Source organism: Lissotriton helveticus, chromosome 4_1 (genome assembly GCF_964261635.1).
Source record: "Lissotriton helveticus chromosome 4_1, aLisHel1.1, whole genome shotgun sequence".
NCBI classification, from domain to species: domain Eukaryota; kingdom Metazoa; phylum Chordata; class Amphibia; order Caudata; family Salamandridae; genus Lissotriton; species Lissotriton helveticus.
In genome coordinates this window covers 1,684,298,128-1,684,325,833 of record NC_136063.1, presented here as the reverse complement: position 1 = coordinate 1,684,325,833, position 27,706 = coordinate 1,684,298,128, and the positions used below count along the sequence as shown (strand labels likewise).

Genomic DNA, 27,706 nt, shown 5'->3' with positions numbered 1-27,706 from the left:
TGCTTTACTTGCAATTAACTGTTTATGCGAGAACCGTAAATTTAGGGTTGATGCAATGGATTACGGGAAGCTCAATCGACCTACCACCCTGACAGCTTAAACCATAGTACAAGAATGAAGATCTAAGATTTTTTTAATGAAAATTGCCTCCTAATTTCTCCTAATAATGGCTGGACCCAAGACCTAAGATCTCCGCCCCATATATTATTTGTGATGGAGGGGGCATTGCTTATATGCTGTGAGCACAGGTTTGATTGAAGGACCCGCCAATGTCCCTTTTGAATTTCTTCATCCCTTCTCACAGTTGACAGCCCACCACCCCTCCAACATGAATACAAAACAAAAATAACAAAACCACTAACATTTTAATAAAAAAATAATCAAAATTCAAAAACACTAATGTTGTGCTTGGCCTTTTCTGCGCCCCTCACCCCCCTAACGTTTTGTCTTCCACCCTCCTGCTTTCTGATTTCTCTTTTAAATCATTTAAATCATTATTCTGAAAATTCCACTTAGGGAAAATTTGCATGTTCTTTTCCTAACCATATGTGCCTTCTGCCAGTGTCCTGAGTCACATAACTGTGGGGAACCAGGATGGGTGGGGGCAGAGCTGTTCCCTGCTCCGCTAACAGTTCAAAGGGCTTGACTCCAGCACACACAAAAGAACCTGACAGCATCCTATTGTCATTGCAGACTTCTTGGGTCATTGACAGGGGACGGGAAGAACTTTCCAGAACCAGATGTGGTGGTAGAACAGGGTGTTCCCCCATTCACAAAGGATGGCAGGGGCGGCTCCCCTGCTATGGCGGAGGAGCATCGCCCACTGCTTTTAAGCAGTGAGAAACATAAAATGAAATGACAATAACAGAGTTATTGTCATTTTTTGTTTTCTGTCCTGCTGCTTTGCAGCGGGTGGGCAGGTGGGCGGGGCTGCTCTGCTCTCCGAGCAGGGCAGGAATGGTTTGCCCACTCCAAAGTGCACAATGACTGTTTGGCTGGCCCTCTCGGGACGCCCAAACCAATCATGCGCACTTCCCTGTTCCACATGCAGATTGCATTACAGCCTGAATGGAGAACATGCCCACCCCTCCAGCCCTTAACTGAACACCGTGTTACGACGCTCAGACCAATCACAACGCTGAAATTATAACGTTGTGATTGGGTATGGGGAGGGAGCCTGGCTGCCTGCTTCCTGGTCCTGTCCGAGGCAGGAGAGCAGGAGCAGAGAAGACGTGGGACCCGGCCTTGAGGTACGTTTTTTAAAATGTATTTGATTCATTCCGTCACCCATGCCCCCTACCCCCACCCGCAAGCCATGCTGGCTGCGACTGAAGTGTAGCACCATATATGAAAATTGGATCTTCTGAACAATTCTTCAGTACACTTCTGGACCTGTGCCGGAACTGAGAAGGACTGCCCGGCTGCAAGAAGGACTACCTTGCTGCTTGAAGGACTGCTTTGCAGTTTGAAGGAGAGCTGGACCATCTCCTTGAATCCAGGATCACCAGATGTGACTCCAAGGACTAGTTGGCTGGTCTCCTGTGTAAGCTACAAAGGCATAATAAGCTCCTGAGGTCTTGTACTCTGCTGGTAACGTGAGGTGAGTCCTAACCCACCAATTTGTGTCCCCCAGGTCCTGAACCCTCGGTAGTGTTGTAGAAGGTACTTCTCTAAAGTTGGGACCAGTAACGTAACAAAGGCCATGTAGATTGCAAGGGGGCCACCTCAACTTTCGTTATGCCACAGACGGGGACTTAGAAATGTTTCCACTAAATCTTCCTGGAGAACCAAAAGGAAACCTGGACCTACCTGCCAGCTGATTTACCGACAGTGCATCACCTTTCAGCCTGACTTTGCAGTAGCTCCTGCTACGTTCTCCTCTGCAATAGCAAATCCTGTTCAATGGGACCTTCCTGCAATGGTATCTGTGCTTTTGGAGCCCTCTTCAGCTCCAGCCTGCAGCTTTGTCTGACTGGACATTTTCTACTTCTAAAACGTTGTCTAAGTCTGAAGGATAAAATCTTCCACCTTTGTTATTTTGTTCCTCACTTTTCCTCATTTACAGTATTCCAAAATCTTCTGAGCCCTACCCTCGACCCAGTTGCAATTCATGTTAAGCTTGTTCCAAATCCTGTTTATGGGTCACAAGCTGAGGCTTTGTCCAGCGGCTCACCAGGATCGACAACGCCTCCTCTGACAAAGCCTGGTGCCTGTGTTAAAGATTGCAGGAATCGCTGTTAGCATGAGCTAAAAGCCATTCTGTTCGTGGCAGCCATTTTAGTTAGACATGTGCTTGCCATGTGCTTTCTCCCTCATCCAGAGCCTTGCACATGCTCAGAAAGGCCTAGCTGGTAGAATGCATCTGCTCCTAGTGTGTAACTGTCAGGTTATTCTTACTGAGATAAGCAGTTTAGTCCCTCCTCCCACTCTGTTGACTAAGCAATTCTTATGCATCCATATAAGTATCTGTGTGCACATTTGTACTGCCTCTTTTCTGAGTCTTCATGCTAACTCAGCAATAAACTGGCCATAAAAGGCCCCTGTTCTCTGTACTCCTTAGACTCTCCTACAGTGGCCTGAGGGTACTGTATGGCGCAGTCTCCCTCATGTGAGGTTATTAAATAGGTTCCTTTGATATTACAGCTTCCGTGCCAATTTCTTCTTTGTTGGTTTAAGGACCAGGTACAACAGTGAACCCCTTAAAAGGTTTTTTCTTCTACAAAATGGCTCCCAACCTGGGGCTCATCGGTGAAGCGGCAAGCAGTGAGTGGTCTTTACATGAGACAGGAATCTACTGAGAAGGACAGGACAGAATCCACTGAGGAGGTACCCTATGCACAGAGATTCTTTGTCTCTGCAGACCCATGTGTTTCTGGGTTTCTTGATCTAGCCATCCAGGTGATGGCCGCTCCTGACTGAGATCCTCTTTGGCATGAGTATTCTAAAAACAACCGTTACGTCACTCAGAACTTGTCAGTGGAGGCTGGAGATTTGTGCTTTGTAAGATCGTCGACATTTGATTTCTTTGTTTGGCCAAAGACTTTGGAATTTGGAAATATATGTAAATTACAATTTATGTAGGCCGGTAATGAGGAGATTTTTCTCTAAATTGTGAAAATTCGTAAGGGCGCATATTGTGTTAAATGCCACTGCTGTATAATATTGTATATGCTACAATATATTTGGCATGCCTGTTTTAAGCGCACATCGAAGAATGTGCTGCTTTTTTTGGAGGTACCAATGTGAATCTTGAATGAACTCAGCCGGTTCCCCTAGAGGGGATACCTAAATAGGTTTAGGTATATTAAAAAAGGTATTTCTTCCTTGGTGACTGAGTACACCATGGAATTAAATATACACATAAAAAGGATCCTGGTCTGTGCACTTAGTAACATTTGTAAGTGGTGATATGCAGAGCGCTTTTTGAGTGTTCTGCCAGCCAAAATGGGCAAATTTGGTGTATTTTGGCTTCTTGAACATGGAACAGTCTTTGGGCTGTTTTGGTGCAGTCTTTTGGACTACTTTTGAGAGCTTTTCTTGTAAATATGACTTACAATTAGTATTTACAAATGGTTTGGTTTAAGTACAGTCTGTGGGCTGTCTCTTGTTTTTGTACTAAGTGTTAATTTGTGGGTTGATTGTGTGTTTGAATGTCTATGTGGTTTGTGGTTTGACATCGGTGGTACATGTGTGAGTGAGTAGTGATTGCGCTCATTGTGTAAGAATGGCTAGCCTTAAGCACGTTGTGTTGTGTGTTCTGAGTATATGACCCCACTTCTGAAAATGTCTGGAATTAGCTCAATTTGTGTTTTTTATCATCATTCTGTTATGCAAATGTCATTGAATTAATTACATTATTTAAAAAAATCCAGAAATGAATTATGTAACATATGCTAAATAGCTGCATGCTACCATTAACATTGACAAAGCAAGAAACTATAGATATGTGCAAATTGCCACAGTGATAAAGATAAATTAGAATTCACATTCAATAGGAAGAAAATAGCCCTCATAGAAAGGAAGAAAAAACGAAATAGTGTGCTTTGCATAACTAGGACTTGATATCGAATGTTACAGGATTTATCCTTATATATTAATATTAAAAGGCATTCACATCATCTGAGTGAATTGGTTGTTGCTGAAATAAACACGACATTACAAAACAATAGATCTTGACTGGCTTGAAATGACTGAGTTTTAAATAGACTGTGACGTGCTTACATTTCAGCAGCAGAAAAAGAGCTTTCAAACAGCTGTGTTTAAGCTGTCTCACTGAGAAGAAGCTGTCTGACACAACAAACGGAGATGAAACTTTCTCAGGACATTACAAACCAGAAAAAGGGTTTTCTATTGAGAAAGGCGCGGAAATTGACGCCTGCTGGTCAGAGCACAGCTGAGTCAATAACACATGGCTATTCCTGACCGCAGGCCACAGAGGAAAACTGCTGGGTCAACTTGATCTTAAGTTCGTGCAAACACGGTATGAAGGCGTGAGTTACAGACTGCTGATTTTAAAAGTTAGAAAAGACAGTTTCATTATTTTGGATAACAGAGAAAAAGATTAAAAGTAGGGATTTTCTTTTTTGTTGCCTTTTTACATAAGCACGTCTGTGGTTCTGATGTTAAATTGTTACCGCCCTTTAAAAAGTGGCGCAAGCTATTTTATGTTTTAGTACAACTTCTGTGCTTAGTGTTATAAATGAATGCATTTAAAGGTCATAAGTAAAGGAAAGATGCTCGCTTTTCATATGTGGAATCATCAAAAGGGTTGGTGATCATTATTTTTTTTTTTAAATTGACTATATGAGAAAACTTTTTTTATTAAAAATAATTGCACTAACAATCGTTTTTGATTCTTATAATATCTAATAATACTACTGTGAATAATATATGACTCCTAGCATCAAAGTTGAAATTTTTGCAGTATTCTAACCACAAGGTGGGGAATAAAATGTGAAATGTCACTTTACCCAGCCGTACAAAACTCTTTTTTAAGGGTGTACCTTATACATTTCCGATCCCCCATTCCTGGGATATCTAGAGGACACTCCGGGGGTCCCTAATATGCCAAAACATTGTAGGTTATCCCTTTTTAAGTGCCCCTACCACCAAAGTCGAATTTGGACAAAATGTACTTTTTAAAAGCAGTTCTGCCACTCAGGGGAGTTTTCAAACTGAACTCAGGCTTCAGTAATGCACACATGCAAGTGCAGAATGAACAGCTGACCTCTATACTGCTAGACTGCACACCACACACTGCACACAAATGAAAATAAGTATAAAAAAAACAGAAGAAGTTATCATCCTACCTTTAAAAAATTGGCAAACAGGTACGGAACAGGACTGCCTTTCAGCTGTGAATCTCCATAGTTGCTTTGAATTAGAAAGTCCGCATGGCGCAACCCTTCTCAGACAGGGGACAACAGGTTTAAGGGTCAACGGCCAAAGTCTGTTTTTAGAACTAACCAACCCTACTGAACGGGCAATTTCCACGTAGGGAGTCACTGTGACAGTATGTGATTTCTACATTACACTATGGAAGCTTGTAATGCTGAAGATAAGTTTAATCAACTGATTTATTTGTATTAGTCAAATATCCTGATTCTCACACTGTAGGGTACAGCACTATAAGTAATGTTTTAGGTAACATTAGCTAAAGGAAATATTGCATATTTTGTTAGGAGCACATGGGGATACCACTGTTTTCTTGAGATATAAGATACAAGTATAGGAGATGTGCAGGTGGGGTTTATCCTATTCAATAACATTATCAAGGGATAGCAGCATTTGTAGGTCATTTGCAGAGAATAGCTCCGCCATGTATATAGCACTAATGCCTTTAGTTTAAAGATTACTGTGTAAGGGCTACAATAAGGAGGCAATGGAATTCAGTTTGCGTTCATGTGCCCTCATGTTACACTAGTACAATTGCTAAAGGAATTGGTAGTTGGTTATTAATGTTTTCTAGCTAGCTCAATGTGCTATTTACCGCCTACAAGTTTATTTGTGCCCAGCAGCCAAAAATAGGGGTAGATAGTGTTGACAGAAGGTAAACCTGTTTCAGGTTGCTTACTGTTGAAATGGGGGAAGGAGGTTATCTCCTCTGCAAATTAAGGGTACGCAAATTTATGTTTTCTCTCTCTTTTTCTCACTCTGTTTTGAGCCTGTCTAAGCTGTCTAGGAAACAGCCATGAGACATTCAATTTGCTATTCAGTAATACTGTTTTAAAATTGTTAGCATTAATAAAATGAAACAAAATAAATGCCATGTTACTGCCCATCCTGTCTGATGAAATTATGAAAGGATGAGTAGTCTAGGTTGCTGCTCCCTTATTTGACCTTTAAGGGGAACTAGGTGTGGGTAGTTTTGGGTCTAAAAATCTGAGGTGATAACACCATTATTGTTTATGTTATTCTCATGCTAAATACAATTTTGCAAGGGCATTGCTAGTCTTTTATTAGCTAGTCTGTGTAAATAGGCTGACAGCCCTTATTAGACCTGATGTTGCATAGTTTGGATCGTGAAAAGTAGAATGCAGGAAAGACGCCCATGTGATCCTCAGCAAACATTTTTTAAAGGAAAATATTGTTTTATAGGAGTTTGTTTGTCACAACATGTTCTGCTGGAGAAATGTATGTACCTATTAAATTAGCGGTTTTAGATTTTCCGGCTGCGCCTATAACATGAGAGCATGACCTTAAGTGTAAAATGTACTTGCTTTTATTAAGAGAAATAATTTTAGAAGTGTCTGAAGTCCTGTACAAGTAGTAAAAGGTTATGACTTATGAAACACAAGCTTGCTAAGACAAGAAGCACAAAAGAATGCTTGTTCTAAGAATTTCCCTTTCTTGAGGTTTTTTAGATGAATAATATAGGAATACACAAATGTAAGGATTTAGAGTATGCCTGTATTGTTTTTCTTTTTTCCTCAGAATTTAGTAAATGAACACAGACTTCATTTGCTGCTTCAAATAGTGTAATAGGTCCAGTTGTTTCCCCTCAGATAGATGAAGTGGTTCTTATGTGCCTTGCTAATATATGGGGCACCCCAAGAATAAGGAAGTATTCTGAGACTATTCTCTCTGATGATAGATTATTTGTATGCCTTGTCTAAAGACCTTTTGTTCTGTCCACCAATAGATATTTGCTGCCTTACAGCCATTGCCAGAGGGGCCCGGACATTAGATCCAACCAGGGGAGTCAGCACCAGTCCAGCTTGAAGCCAAGGTGAAAGCAACCAGCACAGGCGTTGCTGGCAACTAGGACCTCAATGAAGGTGGAGCACTGGGACGTGAGTTGTGTACCCCTGCCACTGTCTTGGGCGAAAGACGGGGTCACAAATCAGAAAGGAGAAGTTGTGGATCCAGTTTTTGATGCCCAGCTGAGAGAGTCACTGAACGACAAAGACGGCAAGGAGGCTTTTGCTTGAGGTGACCCCCTTTGAAACAAGGGTTGCTTCAGGCCTCTGGGTCCTGGTCCCAAAGTGAATGCAAGTCGGTGCCTTTGTTTGTTGATCAAGGGATACCTGGGCATACTGGGTGGAATCTGTGGCCCCAACAAAAGAGAAGTGCGTCTGTGGAGCAATACAGGAGTTAGGGAAGGACTTGAGTTCAGGGTACAGGTGCTGTGTCTCTGGTGCCTGTTAGATTAAAGTGAAGAAAACTGGTGCACTGCCTGAGACACTGGACAGGATCGTTGAGGGCATTTGCCCCGGAAGGTGATTGCCCTATCCTGAAAGAAAGACTTTTCTTCTCAAACTGGGTCGTGATTATTTTCCTGAGTTGCGAGTTGTGCAGCTCCACCGTGGGAACAACAAGGGCCTGCCTGTGAGGCTCAAATGGACACAGGGAGAAGACTCCCCTCTGGCTGGTTGTACAGCGGCTTCGAATTCCCAAGGACTTCTTTTTGTTAGTAATGTACCCTTTCGGTCGTCCCATTTTTTAAGGAGGGGCAGCCCTTTGCGGCTCCTCGTCCTAATTCTCATGGCCCTGTGATGTCCTCCTGGTCCCCTGCAGCCAGGATTATGTTTGTAATAATATGTCTGAATGCTCTAATATTTGCATTAGGAATAATGTTTATTCTGCAAGAGAAACGTTCTTCTGAGCAGTTGACAAATGTTACTTTGCCCTTTCCTTAACTATATTAATTGATACTCTAGCCCTCATAAAAGGACCACTGGAAAAGTCTATTGAAAATGTTTTTTTACATAGAATTGGACTAGATGGTTCTAGGATTTCCTTTCTGCTTGGGGTTGAAAAATATTGATGGTTCTGTTTGTAATAATAGCCATTACTCTCTTCTGCTTTTTATGAACCAATGCTCTTTTCCCTTTGTACTCCTGCTTATACCTTTTATATACCCGCTTAATTAAATGTTTAGAATGTAAATGCCCACCTAGCAATAGATCAGAATATTGATGGATTTATGAGAATAAATGTGCAAAATATTTTCTATGTTTCTACTAGATCATAGGGATGTCTTTAGCTCATGCTAAAAGGACCGGCTGTTAAAGATTACAGGAATCGCTGTTAGCATGAGCTAAAAGCCATTTTGTTCTTGGCAGCCATTTTAGTTTGCCATGTGCTCGCCATGTGCTTTCTCCCTCTTCCAGAACCTTGCACATGCTCAGAAAGGCTTAGCTGGTAGAATGCATAGGCTCCTAGTGTGTAACTGTCAGGCTATTCTTACTGAGATAAGCAGTTTAGTTCCTCCTCCCACTCGGTTGACTGAGCAATTCTTATGCATCCATATATGTATATGTGTGCACATTTGTACTGCCTCTTTTCTGAGTCTTGATGCTAACTCAGCAATAAACTGAACATAAAAAAAACCTGTTCTCTGTACTCCTTAAACTGTCTCCTACAGTGGCCTGAGGGTATTGTATGACACAGTCTCCCTCATGTGAGGTTATTAAATATGTTCCTTTAATATTACAGCTTCCGTGCCAATTTCTTCTTTGTTGGTTTAAGGACCAGGTACATCAGTGAACCCCTTAAAAGGTTTTTTCTTCTACACCTTTACCTGCTGAACTCAACTTTCTTAAGTACTTTTCTTCAGAAATGTTTCTAAATCCGAAGGTAAGCCGCGATCCACCTCATGTATCCAACATGTGCACCATTGCAGTCAGCCTTAATTTTTTACTTTGACCCGGTCTCAATTGACTATATACGCGTGGTTGGCACTTTGATGTTTTAGGCGCTAGATTTCACTAACAAATTTACAAATTCATAAGTCCAGTTTTACTGATTGGAATTAATTTTTTTGGTGTCATTTCAATGTCTCTATTTTTCTTAATAGGTGTGGGTTTTTCTTGTGTTGTGTTTTCACTTTATTACTGTTTGCGTGGTGCATAAATACTTTACACATTGCCTCTAAGTTAAGCCTGGCTGGTTTTGTGGCAAGGTACAAGGAGGTTAAGCACAAGTTAATTTAGCGTGCACATGCCTGGTTGATCGTAAATAACTATGCGAGGATATCCTCGCATCCACTCTTGAGTTCCTGTATTTAAAAACAACATTAAACAGAAACTACTGAAGTACCAGCTGGAGGCCTGCCTACATTAGATTGTATCCGGAAAGGTTTAAGAAAAACAATTGACACTAGTTGCAGGCTATGTAATTCTCCAAAGGAAGCTATCATACCCATAGTCTGCAATTGTCTGGCCTTCCTGAATGAGTGGCGCGCCATGCTAAAATCCTATTTTAATTTGTTGGACATCCGTTCATGCAGGCTAGACTTGGTGGCTTGCCTGCAAGTGACACAACCTCAACTCACAGCCCACTTCCTAAAGATTATGGGCTTTGCCAGAAAGATTTAAGAGCTGCAACTCTGCAAAAATAACTGTTAAATCCTGTTCTGGCCCCGGGAAGCCCTCAGTTGCTTATGTCATCTGCCCTTGTACATTAAGAAAAACCCTGCTGCACATTAAGTGAATTATGCAAACTGCATGCTTGTCAAATACAGCATTATGCACTTTACTCTTTTGCTAGTGTATATCACCTCTAATTACTCTGTTTGCGCGTACTACATATTACGCTGCTTTCAAAGCGCCTCTAACAGTATACTATGCACTTTACTCTTTTTAGAGTGTAGTACCTGTAACTATTAAAATTGCATGAGCATTGTACACTAAGAACAGCACTGCTGCACTTTAAGGGAATTATGCAAACTGGCTGCTTGCTAATTACTGCATTATGCATTTTACTCTTTATCAGTTTCTTTTTTAAGTGAATTAGCGTTGTGCTCGCAGCACATTAATCAGTATAATTTGTATTTTATTTATTTAGCTCATTAGCTCATTGTGTTTTTAAGTGCCCAGATTGTACGTGCATTGTAGTGCACCTTACTTGCAGCATTTTATTCATTGCATTTGTTGTTTTAAAACTGAATGTGTTACTGTTACTACTTTTATTTCCAAGTTTTACTTTTCATGTATGCTTTCAATTACCTAAAACATGAACAAATAAATATCAAGTGTTCAAGCATCCTTCTGTCCCTGTGTCCTCTTTGTTAGCTGCCCGGGTCTACACCCATCTTTTGCAAGCGTCCGACAGAATTTGGCTAGTTCTAACACTAATTCATGTTTTAGCAAGAAACTAGGAATTCAACGATCTGTCTGTGTTCACGCTCCTTTATCCATCCATTTATCCATCTTCACACTCATTCGCCCATTCTCACTCTCATCCATTCTGACCCTCATTCATATTGACTTCCTCAGACTCGTGTCATCTCTCCATCATCTACACTCTCGTTTATCCATCCGTCCATCACCACCCGCATTTGCCCGTCTGCCTGTCCATCCTCAAATAAATGTATCTATCTGTCCATCTTTTCTTCGTTCACTCATCCTCACACTCCTATTCATTTACCCACCCGCGCCCTATCTCATTCCTCCCTCACAATGTGTCTCATTCATTTAATCAGCCTCAATCTTCACTAATCATCTCTTTCTTCGTCAACCCACGCACGTGCTAGTCCAGCCTTAGGTCATGTCTCCCACACACGCCATTACTACAAGCGTATTCACTTATCAATTAAAGACAGCCCTGTTGACTTTATTCTGGGGTGTTTCACGTCATAGCGTTCCGCAGCAAGTGTTTTGGTGGCGAGCCTTCATTTTCTCGTGCACTATATAGCGGCAGCTAAGAGGTTAAGTCTTTCTACTCGCCCCTGAAGACACGGCGCCATCGGGGGTTAATGGGCTTCTCGTGCCTGCTTCTCGGGGGTCTAAAGGGTTAATTGCATCGCAAGAGGAGATTTGACGTGAGAGGGTTCTTAAAAGGGAATGTGGTCCCATTCCTCGCGTACGGGCAAGGGAGAGGGGTTGAGAACAATTTCTCGAGGGTGTATTTTATTTATAGAGTAACTGAACCGAGCCCATGGGGGCCCTTTCCCCCCCCTCAAGGACATTTTCTACGTAGCAGACAACGAAATACAGGTTTATGATTGGTACAAAAAAAACCTTACATCCCAAGAGCGGAGAACGCTGCCTTCGCCTCTAATATCTGCTGTCGGCGCCCGGGGTGTTTCTGGTGAGACGTGGGTGGGTCTGCGCGTGGCCTTCTCCGCACATCCCCAGCTGCGCCCCATTGTCCGGCGGCCGCGCTCGAGCGCCTGGGAGAGACCGGGCTTGCGCCGCTGCTGCTGGGCTCGCGCCGCTGCTCCGCACGCGCAGACCAAGCACCAGCTGATTGCTTTGTGTGATGGTGCTGCCTCCTGCTCCGCATCCCCGAAAAGCACCAGGGTCCCCCGGCTGAGCTGCAGGGCAGCGCGAGCCTCGGCGGATGCGCAGCTGACACAGGTGGGGAGAAGGGCGCTGCCGGTCCCCGCCCGGAGCTGGGGTTTCAGGCCGCGCGTCGAGGATGTCCAGCCCGGCGGTGGAGAACGGGATCCTGCCGAAGCCCTCTGCGGACATGGAGGCCTCGCTGGACCAGTGCGTGCAGCTGCGGATCTTCAAGATCATCGTCATCGGAGACTCCAACGTGGGCAAGACCTGCTTGACCTTCAGGTTCTGCGGCGGCACCTTCCCGGACAAAACCGAGGCCACCATCGGGGTGGATTTCAGGGAGAAGGCTGTGGAGATTGAAGGAGAGAAAATAAAGGTAAAGGGGTCAGGGAACTGCCCTATGAGATGTCTCGGGGGAACAGGCTGGAGAATGGCGGGGCACGCACGCCCTGCCCGATAATAATGTCCATGGTGCTAGTGTCCGAGACTTACAAACACCCATTTGTTATTTCTGTTTTCCGCACAACACTCCCCTCCCCCCCCCTTACAATGTCTGCGGGATGTATGTATATATATATATATATATATATATATATATATATATATATATATATATATATTTATTATTATTATTATTATTATTTTTTATTATTTATTTCTAGAGGTAGTATATAAAGATGACTTCCATTTCAGACTGCCAAATGTTACATTTTGGTTTATTTATTAGCTTGAGTAAATAGGAATGCGTAATTTTATGTGGATTCTGCTTACATTAAATACTAATAGCTCGGCGCTTCTGCCGGAAGTGAAAAAAACTGCATGCATTGTATTTGTGATGACCGTGACCTGTTTTGAAAAAAATATACGGTCGGCCGCCTGTGGATGCCGCCGCAGCTCCTCCTGCTGTCGGCCTACAGTTTAGGTGTAGGCCAGGAACTAACATGTTTGTGTACACACACAGGAAGGGTCGACCTATCTCATCATAGTGTTATAAAGTTTGTCCCATTGAAGCTCCCAGTGCTTCACCTAACCTGTTTTTTGTATTTTTTACCTTTCCATTATGGTTTCTGTCATTTTACCTCCCCCCCCCCATAAAGCTGGGAGTGTACGTACTAGATCGGATAGAAAATGCAGGATTGCATGAGCTCTATGGGGACAACTGGAGAGTTCTGCACGTAACTGAGGCTGAAAAGTAATGTTTTCCTTGAGTTTTCTACTATGTAGCCCCTCCTCAGAGATACTAATTTCAAGGAGCTTTGGTAAATATAGGGTGTTGATTTAGCAAACGTGGAAGGTACTGAATTGGGACCTTTGGTAATTACTTATGCTAATGGTTCCCCCCTGAGACTGCGTCGCAGTTCATCTTCGACCCTTTTCGACAGGCGACACACAGCTGCCGGCTGGCATCATGTCCTCCGAGTCACCCCCAGTCCTGGAAATGCAGCCACAAGCCCTAAGCAGGCGGGGACTTGGAGGCTTATGCTTGTAATGTAAAACGTGTAACTCCAGTCCAGACTTCCAGAGTGTTTAATGCTGCTCTGGGGTCTGCTTCTCAGTCTGTCCACACATTCATCCACTTCTTTTCCCACAAGGTGCATGCATCTACCTATCCCGGTAATGGCCCCCCAATTTGTTGCCTCTCCAGTGCATATCCACCACCAACATCCATGCATTCACATATCAACCCACAACCAAGCCTTCATGTATCAGTCCAACTATACAAGTGCATCAATCTTCCCACAACACTGTAGACCCCCCTCGGCTTCGAACTGCCTACTCACCCGTCTTTACACAGCCATCAATCCACCTATTCATCCAGCTGTCATGCGAATGTAACTGTATGGGCCCTAATACATGCTGTTTGACTCAATGCATATCTAAATACATTTGAGTGTTTATGTGCATCTTGGTATTGGCTAGTGCATATGGGGAGCTTGGATGTGTATTTTCTGTCCATGCAGTCATACAACCATGTTAGTCAGTCAATCAATCAATCGGGTTTAAAAAGCTCGCTACTCACCCATGAGGGCCTCAAGGCATGGGGGGAGGGAGCAACTCCGGATCAGTCGAAGAGCCAGGTCTTGAGGTCCTTCCTGAACGTGTGCAGGGTCGGGGAGCGTTTAATGTTCACAGGAGCTTGTTCCAGGTCTTGGCTGCAATGTAGGAGAAGGCTCTTCCGCCTGTTCTGTTTCTGTAGATGCGGGGGACCTCTGCCAGGGCGAGGTCCGCGGAGCAGAGGTTCCTCTTGGGTACGTGGAAGGATATTCTCTCGTTGAAGTATTTGGGTCCAATGTTGTTGAGGTATTTGTAGGCGTGGGTGAGGAGCTTGAAGGTGACCCTCTTCTCGACAAGGAGCCAGTGGAGGTCTCGTAGGTGATGGGTCATGTGTTCGTGACACGGTGTCCCGAGGAGGAGTCTGGCTGCTGCGTTCTGGATGGTTTGGAGTTTGTGTAGAAGAGTTCTGTTGATTCCGTCGTATCGTGCGTTTCCATAGTCCAGTCTGCTGGTTATGAGCGCGTGAGTGACGGTCCTTCGGCAGTTAGGGGGGATCCACTTGAAGGTCTAGCGGAGGATGCGCAGGCAGTTGAAGCTGGTGGAGGCAATGGCATTGATCTGGCGGTTCATGAAGAGGGAGGAGTCGAGGATTATGCAGAGGTTTCGTGCATGGGCTGCAGGGGTGGGTGGATTCCTGAGGGCAGAGGGCCACCAGGTGTTGTCCCAGGGTCTGGGGATGAGGACTTTGGTCTTCTCTGAGTTGAGTTTCAAACAGCTGTCCTTCATCCAGGCTGCCACGTTCTTCATTCCTTCCAGGAAACAGAGTCTGGTGTCTTAGGGATTCTTCGTGAGTGAGAGGATGAGCTGGGTGTCGTCGGCGTAGGATACAATGCTGAGCCCATGCTGTCTGACAATGGCGGCGAGGGGGGCCATGTAGATGTTGAAGAGCATGGGGCTGAGCTATGATCCTTGGGGTACTCCGCAGTTATCTGTGGATTCAGAGAGGAAGGGAGGGAGTCTGATCCTCTGGGTTCGGCTGGAGAGAGAGGATTGGATCCAGTCGAGGGCGGCTCCTTGTAGCCCTGTGTCGTGAAGTCTGGCTGCGAGCGTGCGATGTGAAACAGCGTTGAATGCTGCGGAGAGGTCCAGAAGGATGAGGGCCACAGTGTGTCCCTGGTCAAGTAGCATGCAGATGTCGTTAGTGGCGGCGAGGAGGGCAGTCTTGGTGCTGTGGTTGTGGCAGAATCCAGACTGGAAGGCGTCCCAATGCCTCCTAGACGTGTGTATTCAACGCACACACCTAAACAAGCCATACCTATTGGCTTTGCCAGTGCTTATTGGTAGTGTGGACTGAGTAGTAAAAACTCCAGCTTGTGATGTGTGTAAGGTGTTTGTAACAAAGCATCCAAACAACAATGCAGTTAAAAATGAAGGGACGGGTTAGACCTGGCTTGTCCAGCGGGTTTATCCCCAGACTTTTTGCCCTCCTGTTTTGGACCCTGTTTTTAGTTGGTTTTATGACTCTGAGCACTTTACCACTGCTGATCAGTGCTAAAGTGCATGTGCTCTCCCTGTAAATTGTTATGATGGATTGGTGTTTCCATGATTGGTTATTTGATTTACTACTAAGTCCCTAGTACAGTGCACTGTGTGTGCCCAGGGCCTGTAAATCGAATGTTGCTAGTGGGCCCGCAGCACTGATTGGGCAACCCACATGAGCTGCCTATAATTGTAACTCAGACCCGCCACTGCAGTGTCTGTGCGCAGTTTGGTACTGCCACGTCGACCTGGCAAGTGCACCCACTTGCCAGGCGCTAAACCTTCCCTTTCCTTACATGTAAATCAACCCTAATCTAGGCTTGAGGTAACTCTGTGGGCAGGGTGCAGTGAATATGAGAGGTAGGACATACCCTGGTGTGTGTGGCATGCCCTGATTGTGACATACTGCCAATTTCATTTTTCACTATTGAAAGGCTATCTGTCCCATAGTATAGAATGGGAGTGTATAACATCTTATAAATATAACTTTGCTTTGGGACAAGACAGAAAGATGGAGTTTAGTATTCCTGAACTCAGAATATAAAAGCCATCTTTTAATAAAGATTATTTTTATATTGTGTGCTTGAAAATACCACTTTTAGAAAGTATGTATTTTCTTGTTTAGCCATCCTATGTGCCTCTGCTGGTTTGAGGATTGACTGTCTGGCTTTGGAGTGACAAGGGCTGGGGATGTGCATTCTAACAGCCACCTTGGGGGGAGGGGAGTGGGGGGATTGATATGTGTCCTGCCTTTCCTGAATGAGTCGAGACTGGGCCGAATAGACCTGGGCTGCATTCAGAGTAATGGGAGGAGTTTTCATTAGCACCTGAAGAGGCCTGGTCTGCATTTAGAGTGGTGGGCGGAGATTTCCCTTGCACCTGAATAGGCCCTGTCTGCCTTGGACAATGCTGTTTCCACCTCCTGCCAGGAAGCAGGACCAGAGAGGACAGAACTGGTTTTGACTGAGCACAGAGCCTCTCTGCACCAGAACAAAGGCGTTTGCTGTATAAATAGTGGGGCCCAGGCCCCAGTAGTGTGACCTACTGCTGAACTAAGGAACCTGCGAGGAAGAAGAACCAGGAAAGCTGGAGGAGGAGTATGCTCCTGTGCTGTGTGCTGTGTACTGTTGCGGTTGGTTTGCAGTGGTTCCTCTTGTATTGGGCAGGGAAAAGACTGGATTGTGCCTTCATCATCCTGCTGATAGAGTTTTCTCCAAGGGCTTGAAGTAGAGCTTGCCTCCAGTTGGAAGTCTCGGGGATAGAAATTCTTTAAAGATTACTTCTGGGATTCAAGAGGAACCTTTGCCATGGAGAAGTGCTGGAGAAACTGAGAAGTACTGCCTGTTTGCTGTCTTGGTTTGGTCCGCAGTGGTTGTTTCTGCCAAGGAAATGTCAAGGACTTTGCTTTGTGCTGTGTCCCCTGCTTGAGGACAATCTCCAAGGGCTTGAGGTAGGGCTTACCTCCTGGTATCAGATATACAAATACTTCACCCCCAGTTCCCCATAACATCCTTGCTGGGAGTTCTGACCTGCCAAGAGGTGCCTGCTGCTGTTCTGGGCCTCTGGAGGTTTTTCCTGCTGTTGGGAGCTGGAAAAGTAAAGCAACGATGAGAAGCGCAACGCATCCGCACCTGTTTCCGACGCATCGCTGAAGAAAATGATGCAACGCCTGCCTGCAGTGGGAGAAATCACTGCATCGAGTGCACTGATCTCCAAAGTCACCAACGATTCTGACGCAGGCCCTGCTGTGCGGCTGCAAAACCAATGCATCGTGGGATAGCGGCTGAAGAAACCAAAACATCGGCGTTGCTGCCACAGCATCAAGAACAGGCACATCCCCAATCCTCACGCATCGCACCAGGGTGCCAAGTCTACAAGAACACTGGGGCTGCATTAAGAAACCGATGCATCACCTCCCCTTCAGTAAGGTACTGAGGCATCACCTCCCTTGCATGGCAGTAACGAACCGACGCATCACCTCCTCTTGAGTAAGGAACCGACGCATCATCCTTCCTGCATGTAATGAACCAATGAATTACCTTTCCTGCGGTTGTTCTTGTTTTTGATTTTGACGCATCCAAGGTACTTTGTGTTGAGTGTTGCGTATATAGTTAACTGTTGAACTGTTTCTACCTTTTTAAAAGTCATATTTTTATTACTGTACTGTGGATTTTTGTCGTTTTGGCCCTGTTTGGTTTAGATAAAGATCACTTATTTTTCTAAACTGGTGTGGTGCCAATTGTAGTGTTTTCAATGTTGCTGTATGTGTGCACAAATGCTTTACACACTGCCTCTGAGATAAGCCAGTCTGCTAGTGCCAAGCTACCAAGGGGGTGAGTAGGGGTTATTTTAGAAGTGTATCCCCCTTACCCTGACTAGGATGAAGGGTCCCTACTTGGACAAAGGTGCCAAACATTGCCAACTAGAGACCCCCATTTCTAACAGGAATACATTGATTTTAATAAAAAGGGGTAGGAATGGTAAGTGAAAAAAAATCACGGAGTTAATGCTAAAATATACCTACCTACACAACAAGCAACATAACCTGTTCTCAAAAGTGCCCAAAGGGGCAGGAGTGCACCAGGAAAATTCTTTGTGGCACATCCATCCTCATAGAGACCAGTGAAGCTAGTTACCTTGTGTGATACAAACTGTTTCTCTTTGGTAATGTTGCAGGTTTCCAGTTTGTTTTCCAGTAGATTCCTGAGAAGAGTTATATTTTGCTCCCTGCTGTTGGTACAGGAATTATTCCAAGTAGCATACACATTGATTTGGGATGTCTCCTGTTTTGACTGAGTGCCAACCTTACATTAGTGGAAATCTCCCAGAGGTCATTGTAAGCACAGTCCAACGTGGCAGAAGTCTGCCTTATTAAGATAGAGCTGTTCACAAGCTCGCCCTCTCCAAATTACAGAGAAATTCCAGTGCCTTCTAGTACTGATCGCAACAGGGCATCCCACAGAGGAAAAAAAAGGATGAGTTTTAAATCGGCCTACAGGTGACTAGGCCATGGTGATAAGAGACCATTTGCACTTAGCTAGTAGGTAAGTTCAGCCAGCTTCGTACACTCCCATTCTTTCTTGTATCTGCAAATACTTTGAAGTCTGAGCAGGGGCAGATGATCAGTCATAAATGACTCCAGGAGTTAACTGGATTTGGCGCCAGCCCAAAAACTTCAGCTGCTTAATCTTACCTCAGAACCGTATAACTTGCCACATAAGTATCTGCACAAGCTGAACTGTGGTAATAAAGCTAGATTATAATGCACTTGATTTTAACACTTGCATTTTCCAGTGATATTCTATTGACATGCGCAAGTGGTAGGCTAGCCTCATTGTAACGGGGAAGCGCCTAGAAGCAGACCCAGTGCCCTATAATGGGAGCCCATTGAACTGAGGCCCGTAAAGCAGACCTCTGCCCATCAGATGTCAACAATCCAGAGGTCAAAAAGAAAACCCAGACCAACACCTTAGACTGATAACGTTTCTTACAGTGCACAACCAAGTTAATATAATGGATTAAATGGTTACATACCAGATATTGAATTAGATGAGGGTGAAATGGCGGCACTTATTCTGCTGGATCTCAGCGCTTCTTTAGACGCGGTGTCTCACTACGTTTTGGTGAGAGCCTTGCAGTCATTGGGCTTAGCGGGAACGGCCTTGGAGTGGCTCTGTTCTTAAAGAACCGAGCTTTCCAGGTCTTCTCTGCGTCAGCAAGCTCTGACTCTTATTTGTCCCTATATGGAGTTCCATAGGGCTCGGTGCTGAGCCCACTACTATTTAATGTGTATGTCTGTCCATTAGCTCAAATTAAAGTGAGAGAAGACTGAAGTCATGATCTTGGGTAAAAAACAAGACCTTTGGGGACCACAACATTGGCCCTCTAAAATGGGAGCTTTACCCATGCCGGTGCATCATGTTCGTAATTTGGGTTTCATCGTAGACTAACGTCTGACGATGAAACAACAAGTCGCCAAGGTGTCCTCTACCTCTTTTACTTTCCTGAAATGGCTAAAGAAGATTTTATGGATGATTCCTCTTTCAGCATAGCGAACAGAGGTCAATGCCCTAGTTACTTCTAGACTGGACTACAGCCATGTGCTTTATCTGGGTTCCAACAAATCAACGATCTAGAGACTTCAATTAGTGCAAAATGTGTCTGCTAGACTGCTTTGTCGTGTGCCTAAGATCTCCTCTGTCAAGGGAAAGAAAAATTGGCGCAAGGAGGAACAGATATGAACAAATTTTCACAATAGATCTCCTCTGTGTCAGGTTTTCTTCGTGACCTACACTGGCTGCCTGTGGAGAAACGGGTCAAATTTAAAGCTTTGTGCTATATGTTTAAAATTAAAACAGGAGTGGCCCCACAATATCTGGTTCAGCGTTTTCTGCCCTCGCGTCCTCTGCGGTCCACCTAGCAGACTAGGTTCACTGTCTCAAAATTCAGACGTAGTCGTGTACGAGGCCGGTCCTTCCCCTATTTAGGACCGATCCTATGGAATTTGCTACCTGCTTCCCTTCGAGAGGAAATAGTATTTGGTGCCTTCTGCAAAGGTTGAAAGACTTGGTTATTTTAACCTTTTAATACTTTTCCCTTCTCACTCACTTTTCCTTCCCTACCAGCCAGGTGCCCGGGAAACCCTCTGGGGTAGCTGTGCGCCCTACAAATTCAATTTAATAATAATAGAATCCCCGAGACTGGATGGGGTTTCACACACTAATATTAAACACATGAGAGAGCAGATATTTGCCTTCTCATTTAAAATCAGAAGTGCCGAACACCCTCCTTTGGTAGGCTGTCCACATAAGCAAGCCACTGGCCAGTGGGTCTTCTCACAGTGCGACTCTAAGAACCCAAAATAGACCATAAACAAGCAGTAAAATGCAGATCTTAAACTTAAAAATTAAGACCTGCGGAAGCTCCAGATGGTGTTGGATCGGTGAAGCATCTATGTCTTGAAATCAAAAAACGTAACGGACAAATACAATTGCTGCAAAATAAGCCTATAACGAGTAATTTTCAGAATCCTTAGGCTTGGTAATTTTTAAAATAATTTTTCCCTTCTAGCAGTGGCATAGGTGCTGGTATTTATTTTTTGAGTTCAGCAGGGCTCCTAACGTCCTAATTAGAACCATATTTAGGCATGGAGCATGAATGACTTCCTGTAACCTAATCTAATTTCTTGGGATGGAAGTAAAATACTGGCGAATCAACCTTAAAAAAAAAAATATATATGTGACTGACCGATGGTATACACTCAAAAAAGAATTGCTTGGATTTCAACAAATGCATAATTCTGGCATATGGTCTTCAAAGTGAAGCGACAGAGCTATACTAAAGTCGCTATTAAGTGACCTGGTTCTTAAATTATAATTTTCCCATAAACCAAACTTTGGTCTGATATTGCTCACCAAACTGCTTATGATTTGTGCCTACCAACCAAAAAGGCATACAAATTAGCTGATAATAAGACTAGGAGAAGAGTTCTGCTGCAACCTATAAATTAAGAGGAAAAACTCTCCTCCGTATTCCTGCCAAACTACAGATTTAAACCCCCAATCACCTTACCCCAGAATGACAGTTGTCAAAAGATGCCAGCATATGGCTGACGGGCGCTTTGGATAAAACACAATTAGGAAAGAATTTCACTTGACCCGCTATTTTAGTGAGCACGGACGAATTAATGTCAGAACACAACAAAATAATAATGTTTTGTATAATTTGTGGGCTTGACCGCTTTATGTAAATATGAAAAGGATTTTAGCCAATTATAATCTTTTAAGGAGAGGCCAATTATATCTCCCACTTAGCTCTTGAATTTTGGTGCAATTTAAAGCGTCCCTGGATTTTAAAGTATCTTGTTATTGCTCACCAGATAGTGGTTCAGCCTTTCATAATTTTGAAGGTGCATTTTTCTGTAGGTTTGTGTATCTTAAAATCTATATAAGAAGCCCAAAGATTGAAATGGATCTCTGGTTATGCTATTAATAGTGCAGACCATTTCATCTTGAAATTTGCTGGAGAGCATACTTGGGACGGGAATATCCCATGCATGGTGTTCAGTCTTTTTACCCTGACCGAAGTACCCAACTGCATGTATCTGGTATGCTGGTGTTTGATTTTGGTAATAGCCTCACACTAATCTATTGTGAGCGCAGAGGCCTATGCCTGTCCTTGGACATCAATGAGGTCCTGGATCTTTTCTGTGATTTGGAGGGGTGAAGCAAGTGTCCACCATTACACTGACAGTGGCCTACTGTTCTTCTCACAAGTTTAGTACACAGAACCGTGGTGGCAGCATATGTGTTTTGTGAATCCATAATTGTGACCAGACCTTTTTATCTGTGTCAACGGAGTGGAGGCCTATTGGCCCACTTGTGTAAAGTTCTGCTTCTGTGTGCTAACCCAAATCCTACTGCTAACATCCCAAGTGCACGTTGTGCGTGTTTGCATTTGTGGTCTGCGTGGCACGTGCATTGTGTGTATGAGTGAACCAGAGTAATGGAGACCTATGGGATCTATTTTGGGATGCCTCTGGCCTGGCCTTGTGCACAAGATGGAGGTGAGGTTGGTGGAGGAGACCTGACACCAGTGAGGAGAGGGGAAACTAGGCTCCTTTAGAAATTCAATTGAGCCTTTGCTGAGAGGGTCTGCTGATTAGTCTTCTTATAGCACTGTCTGTTGGTAGGTGGTGAGAGTGAAGGTTGGGGCTGCAGTCTCTGCTGCTCAAGGTGAATGGGACGGTTTGGATGAGGCCAGCTTTCTGTCTTTCCCCTGATCAAGCTTCATTGTAGCTTATGATGGCCAAGTGCAGTTCACTTGACCTGAAGTGCCTATAAGCCAGCTTTCCTACTGAGAACATATATGAGTTTGCCAACTCTACAGAAAGAGTGACTGTCCAGGAGGACCAAGATCAGCGAGGTGCAGTATTACCCTGGTGTTGGTGAGGTCTGCCAGCGTAGGCAGGCAGATGAGCGGTCTGTCTGTTCTGGGTGTCGGCAGATACAGGACTCTCTGTTCATGGTTCCAAGTGACAACTGTGTAAAAACATGTTTTGACCTGTGCCTTCATGACCAAAAAGAATATCTCAACTTGGACTGTGCCTATATGCCCTGGAGAAATGCATGGCCTGACATAGACTGCTTTGCTGAGGGGAGTAGGACTTGTGCATTGTCTTCATGCCCCTGAAGATGGACCTGTGTGGGTATGTCAAGCCTAACAATGTTATGTTATGTTATGTTATTGGTTTTTATTGTGCGCACAGATACTCCAGCTAAGGAGCGTCCTGGCGCATTGACAAGGGAGCGCGTAAAAAACATAACACAGCTAAAAAAGAACCAGAGAGGACCACTCTAAATACATGACACAGACTGGGGGTTGAAGACTAAAACAAGAATGTTTTCAAGGCTTTCCTAAAAGCCATAAGATCATCTAGCAGGCGCAATTCCACCGGGAGGGAGTTCCAAGCTGATGCCGCCTTTACACCAAATGAGCGGCCGCCCATGCGGCAGAGCCTGTATCTGGGGACTACAACCAGGGCCTGACCCTGGGAGCGAAGAGTGCGAGTAGGGACATAAAGGGAGAGAGAGCCAGACAAGATTTCAGGGCCCATGCCTCTCAAGATCTTAAAAGCGAGGCAGAGTATCTTAAAAAGAATACGCTTCCGTATTGGGAGCCAGTGTAGGGAGCGAAGAACATTCGCGACCGAGCAAAATTTAGGGAGGCCGACAATCGCCCTGGCTATGGCATTTTGTACCCGTTGTAATCGAGTAAGCTCGGCCTGATTGGCCCCGGCGAGAAGAGAACTCGCGTAATCCAGGCGAGAGATGACAGTGGCCTGGATTACAAGCTGTCTGGTTGGGGCATCAAAGTATTTGAGAACAGGTCTTAAGCCTCTCAACAGACCAAAGCAGCAAGCCGCTGTTCTTTTAGTGTGCCCTACGAAAGTCAGACCCGAGTCTATCCAAACTCCCAGATTTTTCAGCTCCAAAACCGGCGCCGGGGATGGTCCCAGCTCAGATGGCCACCATTGGTCACCCCAGAGTTCCGCTCCCCTGCCGACAACCATAACCTCTGTTTTAGTGGCATTCAGCTGGAGACAGTTCCCTGTCAACCAGCTAGCCACCGCCTTCAATCCATCCTGAAACCTGGGGGCATCCACTTCCGCATCCCCGCTGAGAGTAACCGCCAGCTGTGTGTCGTCGGCATATGAGACCAAGGTTAGGCCCCACTGCCTAGCGACATCAGCTAGCGGTCTCACGTAGAGATTAAACAACGTGGGACTCAGCGAGGATCCCTGTGGAACCCCCATGGCCAGTGGTTGGAAGTTGGACTTGAAGGGAGGGATGGAAACACAGAAGGAACGGTCGCCAAGGTAGGAGCGGAACCATTGCAGCGCCTGTCCACCGACACCTATCTCCTCGAGCCGATGCAGGAGGATGCTGTGGGAGACTGTGTCGAAAGCGGCGCTGAGATCTAACAGTATCAGCGCCGCCGTCTGTCCAGCATCCAGCACCGCACGGAGATGTTCCACCATCACAAGGAGAGCTGTCTCCGTGCTGTGCCCAGCACGGAAGCCGTTTTGTGTGGGGTCGAGGACATTGGTTCGTGTGAGGTACTCAGACAGGGCCAGATTGACATGGGCCTCTGTTATCTTCGCCGGCCAAGGCAGCAGCGAGATGGGACGATAGTTCTCGGGCATAGAAGGGTCCAGGGAAGGCTTTTTGAGGATGGGAGACACCACCGCCTGCTTCCACTTAGTTGGAACCACCCCTGTCTCCAAAGATAGGTTGACCAGGGAACACACCGCAGTGCGCCCCATAAAGGCCCGCTCTCTAAACAGAGCGGGCCTAACTGGATCAGATGGAGAGCCAGATTTAACTCGCAAAGCGAGTTTGTCAAACCCATCTAAGGGAAGAGGGGGAAAGGAGAGCAGGGTGATAGAGAGTGGCGTCGCATTAGAGCTTCCCAAGTCGATCCCTGTGTTAGGGAATGCCCGATAGATTGTTTGGACTTTCCCCAGGAAATACGCAGCCAGGGATTCACAGTGGGAGATGGAACTCACCACTGCAGAGGAAGTTCGCTTCGCTACCACATCCTTCACGGCCTTGAAGATGGTCTTCGACAGGTTTGGGCTACAGCGAAATTCTGCAGCATAATAAGCTGCCCGAGCTCGACAAATGGCCCGATGATAAATCTTGATGGATGCAGCATATGCAGCTTTTAAATCAGCTCCATATGTCTTTCGCCAAGCTGTTTCTGCCCGTCTACAGGCCCTCTTCAAGGCACGCAGGGCACTGTCGTACCAGGGGCTCGATTCTCTAGTACTGATTTTACTCGATGTAATGGGAATCAGAGTGTCGAGAGCCCTGGTAGTCCAGGAGCAGAAGCGGTCATACCCCTCCTCCACATCTTCCAATGGACCCCACGGATCTTCCGCTAGAAGATGGTGAAAATCCTCTAGCCTAAGTTTATTCCACAGTCTCCTTGGAACACATCTCACCGACGGGATGGAAGGAGCCGCCGGGATGGGACACAGAATGGTCACCAAAAAATGGTCAGTCCATGTTAGCGGAGAGATAGATGTAATATGAGTCCCCGGCAAGTTGGTAAAAAAGGGGTCAAGAATATGACCCCCTATGTGGGTAGGCTGCGAAACCAGCTGAACAAGCTGAAAGGCCTCTAGGTCAGCGGTGATGCTCCGAACCGCCAAGTTGGAGGGTGCGTCGAAATGTAAGTTCAGGTCGCCCAGAATGGAGTAGTTGGCACACCGTATGATCAGTGTGCCGAGGGCATCTGGAAACGAACCTCGAAACACCACATCGCTACCCGGCGGACGGTACACCACCATCCCAGAGAATGTAAATTCAGGGCTGACGGTGATTTTAAAAGGGGCGCTTTCACAGCCGGCGATGTTAAGGCCATTCCACACGCATGCGAAGCAGGACCTGACTATAAGCGCTATACCGCCACCTCTGGACGGTCTGTTCAGAGTAAACCTAGAATAGCCAGGAGGACAAACCAGATTTGGAATAGCTACATCCGTGTCCTGAAGCCAGGTTTCCGTAATGGCTAGGACATCTGGGGCACCATCCTCAACTAAATCATAGATATTCTGGTAGTGGCTCAGAGCTGATCTAACATTTAGGTTGGAAACCCGCAACGAGGGCGAAAAGCCCTTAAGCCGATGAGCCGGCACTGTAGCCTTCCGAAGGATTGTCCCTGGTAGATCCAGCGCCCAGCCATTGCAGCGGCACCGATACGGGCCACAGAGCGGGTGGACAGGCGGCAGAGGACACCTCTCACCAGCCTGGCCAATGATGTAAAGGCTCTCTCTCGAATAGGTGAGCATGATGTCACGCCAAAGGAGCCTGCCTAAGCCCAAAAACCCGCCGCGCCCCGCACGTCCTTAGCGCGGACGGGCGCAGACGGGCAGGACTCTGGCACGACTCCGGCCACGCGAAGGCGCGCCCGCTACGCGATCCCGCTACGCTAAGGGAGGAGCCTTAAATAGGCGTTCCCTATTTGGCGCATGCGCAGTGAAGCGCTGTTCTAACTAAGCGCCTCTGTCCCAGGCAAAGATGGCGGCCCACCCCAGGCACCGGACCCGCCAAACGGCGGTGGAGATGACAATCTACAGTGCAGGTAAGGGGGAGATTAAAAACGAGGGTCCCAGCAGACCTGAAATAAAGAAATAACAGTTTTTAAAAAGCGCTACTCACAGAGCGCCCAGAACGCTCTAAGCAGCCGTGCGCTACCTTGTCAGGGCACCCATGTGAGGCAGCCATGAACACAGAACTCCAGCCCCCTGTTCAGAGTGTAATCCAACATCTGCAAAGATCACTGTTCAAAGTGTTCACCAGTGTCACTAGTTCGCAGACCCTCCCAGGTGTGTTTGTAGAGGCGACATAGACTTTGTCCCTGATTAGGAGCTGTTCGTAACATTCCGACCAATGTATAAATGCCTGTTTATGCGTAGGTCAGAATTACGAGTTTGAAGGTATTTAACACAGCCAAATATCGGATGCGTTAAAAACATTTGTTAAATTTCGGCAGGTCAAACCGGCCAAATATTTTTATTTTTTTAAATGTGTATATTTCTTTTTATTGAACAGTCGAATAACATGAACATATACAGGCTGGCGTTTCCAATACAGTGGCAAAATCACTTTAGCAAATTAAATGACCAATGTTACATTCAGCTGATCGGGGAGTTTAGGAAGATTCCATGTTACCGATTTACAGAGGTGCTGAAGTTGTGGCAATTGTGGTACAGTTTTGGGAAAGAGCTCTGGCACTGGGAACCTGGTTAGCAGGGACCCAGTGTACTTTCAGTCGAAATCACATAGTGTTTCGGATAAAAGTGGGTGCTAACCATGTCAAAAGAGGCACTTTCCTACACAGACCAACTATATATTGTATTTTAAATGTGTCCAAATAGAAGAAAGAATTCTCCCTTGTGACCTTATTCCTTAGGAACCTATTGTAGTTAAGGTAGGTAGGTAAATTTGTTTATTAGTTAGTTAATTTAAATAACACAACAAAGATAATATACATCAATAAAATCTTGAAGTAAGGTTGTCAATCGTGATAAAACACTCTTTCTCACATAGACCAGCGTTGTTGAGACAGGATTTGCTAGGCTAACAATTTAGCAAGTCTAGCTTAAAGTGCAAAAACTCATAGACTGTCTAAAACTCGAAAAGCTTAGGCAATGTGCAGATTTACAGAGAAAGTGCTGATATTCAACCAGGGTATTCAGTTTTTCGGTGCAAAAGCACTAGGGTTGCAATAAGCAAATCTGACCTAAAGAGCCAAACAGTAATATCTAAAATCAAAAGGGTCTATTTATGTGAAAATTTGCAGAAAAGGTGCTGACCTTTAACCAGGGTAACATTTGGACATTGGTTTGTAATGCAAAATCGCTAGGGCTGCAATAAGCAAATCTGACCCAAAGTGCAAAAATGCCAGTATCTAAAACCTGAGGGCCCTAAACAATGTGGAAATTTGCAGAGAAAGTGCTGACATGTAACCAGGGTAACATTCGGACATCGATTTTTGAAGCTACATTTCTATGACTGTGTTAATCAAATCTAAAGTGACAAACATTGATAGTTAAGACCGGAAAATGAGCAATGGTTAAACCTTTAAGTTTATAATTTTATTGAACCACCCCCATTCACCTTGTGTCAAACTTTCTATCTTACCTAGAAATAAAATTGTTGTTACAACTGTTATATATTGGAGATAATCTTTATCCAGCAGTCTCTTCATAGAGACCTACGTCTTGACCTATGGATCTTTGCTATACTTTCATAATTAAATATTTAAACTTTCTCTGGCACTTACTGCCTTTGTGGACTCTACTTGACAAATGGCAACTTTCCAGTGATAGTATATTTATCCTCCTGCCAAATGTTTTGGCCTACTACAGGGTATCCGCT

At 45.1% G+C, this 27,706-nt stretch overlaps 2 protein-coding genes across 2 annotated transcripts in view; one reads left to right on the top strand and one right to left on the bottom strand.

The window, feature by feature from the left end:
• MARS2 (methionyl-tRNA synthetase 2, mitochondrial) overlaps positions 1 to 11,603 on the bottom strand; it is a 108,436-nt gene extending 96,833 nt beyond the window's left edge. Inside the window, exon 1 of the mRNA XM_078688360.1 lies at positions 11,468 to 11,603. The gene's annotated coding sequence lies outside the window, so the exon portion shown is untranslated. The remainder of the gene's footprint in view (positions 1 to 11,467) is intronic.
• Positions 11,604 to 11,862: 259 nt separating this feature from the next.
• The window catches only part of RAB33A (RAB33A, member RAS oncogene family), a 110,979-nt gene continuing 95,135 nt past the window's right edge, over positions 11,863 to 27,706 (top strand). Inside the window, exon 1 of the mRNA XM_078688362.1 lies at positions 11,863 to 12,102. Coding sequence (XP_078544488.1) covers positions 11,863 to 12,102 — 240 coding nt within the window. The remainder of the gene's footprint in view (positions 12,103 to 27,706) is intronic.